Here is a 4,036-nt window from a genome sequence, read left to right on the forward strand (position 1 = left end):
TTAAAAAATTATATGGATAAAAAATATTTAAAAATATAATTTTTTAAGAAAAACGTTTTATAAGCGATTTGAAAGTATGTAAAAAAATATTTTCAAAAAAACTTACACTTTTTGAAATAATGAGTGTTGTTTGATAAAAGAATCACCCTGTATATATATATATTAATGTCGTACAATAAAATCAAGTATTTTAAGTGTAACAAAAATTTATATTTCTTAGGAAGGCTATTTCTATTTGATAAATTCTTTTCAAAGAACCATCAAATTCGTTAAATAGAGGCTTGGCTGTAATTATTGTATATTTGTATGTATTTTTTATGTTAATATTTAATTAAAATTTTTGAAGAAAATAAAATGTTTTACACCTCCCTAATAGAAAGTTTAAAGACATAGTGAAACAAACCTTGTTAGTACTTATATATTTATTTAAGTTCCCCATTTAGTATTTAGCCAGTTGCCAGTTTATTATAATTTAATAATCATTTTAGTAAGAATTGTATGTCACCAAAAACACAATTACGGGAAACTCATTTTCTGCCTGGGTCAAGTAATCAGTTCATCGTGCGCCTCCCAAAATTCAAAGTCGCTCGAATACTTAATGAAAAAATCTTTCTTGAAGCCATTCCCAAGTCCATTCAATATACAACAAGAGACGAGTATGATTACGACATAGACGCACGATATATGACCTCTCGACAAAATGGTATGTTATTTACTGCCTGTTAGAAGTCAAATGTCTATATCTTTCCTTACTTATGGGCCTTTAGTTGTTGATATATTCTTAGATCAAACAGTATCAATAATGTCTTAAATCATAAATATCTAAGTTATCATATACTAACTTTTCATTGGCTAGACTCGTTAGTTTTTTTTAAAAATATATATGTTATATAAACTATAATAATAAAAATTATAGCACTTAGAATCGACGTAATATAATTTAAATATATTTCCTTCAAAATAATTAATTGAAATCAAATGGGTTATTAGTTACCATTGCATTAACAACTAGTTTAGTGATAAATATAATTGTTTACAAGGAATGTTTCACTATTCTCATTTTTATATTTCATAAGCGTGCGCACGGCGTTTAGCCCAATTAGAGTTTTTTTTATACGTGGGTGGGTTGATACCTTATGAAGAAATTACTAAAAGTAGGTATAGCCCTTTTAGTTTATAAACGTTTGTGTTTACCCGAGAGACTATACAGACATTTAAAATTGAACACTCATTATTTCAAAAAGTGTAATATTGTTTTTGAAAATATTTGTTTACATAGTTTCAAGTCACTTACAAAACAACTTTGTTATTAAAAATTATATTTTTAAATATTTTATATCCTTCTAATTTTTTTAATTTTTTTCATTGCAATATAGACTTTATTCCAAAGCAGAATATTTTTTTAAGTATTTCGATGCATAAAAATTGAATTTAGTGCGAGTAGTTTATGCGTTATAAGTGTTTAATGTTTTGATGAGCATAGTGGAGTGGTACGAGGTTACACCGCGAAATGTATGCCCACTACTTTGCTCATCAATACTTAAAATATTTATATCTCATAAACTAATAGCCCTAAAGTCAATTTCCCATGAATAATTTATAATAATAAATACATATTAATGTTAATTGACAATTGTTAATATTATATATTATATTTTGAACATTTTTGAATAAATTGTTTTATTATTATTAGACTATATTTGGTTAAAATTTTAAATCAATATTGATGAATTGTGTTTATGTAAAATAATGAAAACTGATTGTTTACATTTTCCAGCCACCAACAAAAGGGTCACTTAAAAGTTTGTAGTGAAAATGTCTTTAATTTTTTTCTTGTGTGACCATCAAGGCTGGATTGGGTCAAAAATGTCTACCGGGAAAATAAAAATAATCGGCCCACCCAAAAAACATATATTTTCATATAAAATGATTGTATATTATTTTGAGAATTTGAACACTTAATATTATTATAAAAAATTTTAAAAAATTAAAAATTGGTTAGTACAAAAAAATTTTATCATTTTTATTTAAAATACATATGTTTAGACTAATGAATATCAGTACATATTAAGCAATTTGTTAAGGTTTGAGCTCTTTTGCGATATTGTGTCCACCGAACACATTATTATACCTTAGTTCACCCACTACGGTGACACCGGAATAGGTGGGAGTTTGTGTGATGATAATTGTCGCACATTTTAGGCGGTGCAGACGTGGTTTACGATAAGGTAGGGATTACCGATTAACGAAGACAATAATATGACACAACACGGAAGCAATTTATACATTTTTCATATCTATTTTGAGGAATTTCCTCAATTCTAAATAGTTGTCTAATACAATCGCATTAGAAAATGTGTCTATGTCTGTCGACAGAATGAGCCTTAACCGATAAACATAAAAATAAAAATGTCCCTACGAGGTAGGTATCCCAGTATCCCGCCTGCCCAGTCCGGCCCTGGTGACCATGACAATGGGGTGGGAGATCATCTTGAATTTAGCCAAACCTGACTCAGAGGTCTGCACACACCTATGTTTTGTATACTATAGAAACAATAAATTCACATGAAAAGATCTTTTGATTTATTATCTATAAGAACATATATAACATATATAATGTGAATTATTATGGCATTGTACATTTTATTTAGATATGATATTAAGTGATATATTAATATATGAGGATTTTTAACTTTATTATAAATTATCATTTGTTGTAACTAATTTGTAGATTTCTTTAAAGTTTGATGAATGTACTGCGCAATATATTTAAATGTATACACAATGTAGACAATTATATGAGAAAAAACATCAACTTATAACTCAATTTTATTGACTTACTGTCATATTAAATGTTATTTACTAATATAACTATTTTATTATAATATATCTAGTGTAAACTCAATAGCTTAATTGGATACAAAATAATCACTTCAAATATATTAAAAACCTTGAATTTAAAACAATAAGTAGCTTAACAATCAATTAATTTGTAATTTGTTTATTTAGTGCAAATGGATCAAATAAAGACAGTGATGAATCAGAAATGATGGACATTGATCATATTGGGGAGTTACCTAAAAGTCGACAAAAGAAATTGAATAAGACTGTCGATAATCTGTTCCAAGGAATGAAACTCAATGAAAACCGTGGTTTCAAAAATAATATACTTCGACCACCAAAATTTTTAATGCCTGGTAAACGTGACAAGTTTGTAGGGTATGCTGAGTCTTCTCCTGGGTATTATTCCTCGTATTCTGTGAAAGACGATTATGATTTTGATACGCAGAGCATTTACTCCCAACACAGTTTTAGACCACAGTATTCGCCTATGTGTCACCAGCCTGTTTCACCGTACACATATTATGCTCTGCCACACCACCAAAATAGTCCTTTAAACTTATCACATTCGTCAAACACTTCAAACATACAGCATACTTCAGATTGGCCAAAGATGTTGATGTACTCAATTCCTGGAGTTATATTACTTGCTCTGCAATGTTACTTGTTGCACGACATTAAAGACTACATGAAACAAAAGTGAGATTAGATTTAAATTTTTATCTTAATATAATGAACTGGACATATTTTGTAAATATTAACTGTAACACTGCTATTGTTGTTTCTTAAATATGTTAACTTATAAGTGTTCTTAATGTATAAAGACTGTTAACATTTATCATTATTTTGTTAACATTTTTGTAAGAAAATTTTTTGTTAGTTTTTTTTTCTACCTCGTAAACTCATCTGTATAAACTTTGATTTAATTTTTAATAAATTCTTCCAGTCATTATTTTCATAGAATTATTTTTCATTTGATTTTATTAGTTTAATTTTAAAGACGAATGATACCTATGTACTGAATATAATATTATATTGGTTCTTAAGTTAATTGTTATTAGTTTATCTAAGCCTCAAAAGTTGTTACATTTTAAATTATGCACTATAAATAGCGCCAAAAATACAATATAAAATACTTTTTGTTATACTTCAAATATTTTTCCATACATTTTATCCTGGGAGACAATTAAGACAA

The 4,036-nt window shown here is 27.3% G+C and overlaps 1 protein-coding gene across 3 annotated transcripts in view; it reads left to right on the forward strand.

The window, feature by feature from the left end:
- LOC100575496 overlaps positions 1 to 3,804 on the forward strand; it is a 12,559-nt gene extending 8,755 nt beyond the window's left edge. For 2 of the 3 annotated variants that reach the window (XM_003246755.4, XM_016807215.2), the window contains exon 8: positions 3,010 to 3,804. In XM_003246755.4, the coding sequence (XP_003246803.1) occupies positions 3,010 to 3,544 (535 nt within the window). In that variant the 3' untranslated portion in view covers positions 3,545 to 3,804. Of the gene's footprint in view, positions 1 to 488; positions 704 to 3,009 lie in introns of all 3 variants that reach the window. The other variant, XM_008188214.3, reaches the window with a different exon arrangement.
- Positions 3,805 to 4,036: the final 232 nt, after the last annotated feature.

This window comes from Acyrthosiphon pisum, chromosome A1, assembly GCF_005508785.2.
Source record: "Acyrthosiphon pisum isolate AL4f chromosome A1, pea_aphid_22Mar2018_4r6ur, whole genome shotgun sequence".
Lineage (NCBI taxonomy): Eukaryota > Metazoa > Arthropoda > Insecta > Hemiptera > Aphididae > Acyrthosiphon > Acyrthosiphon pisum.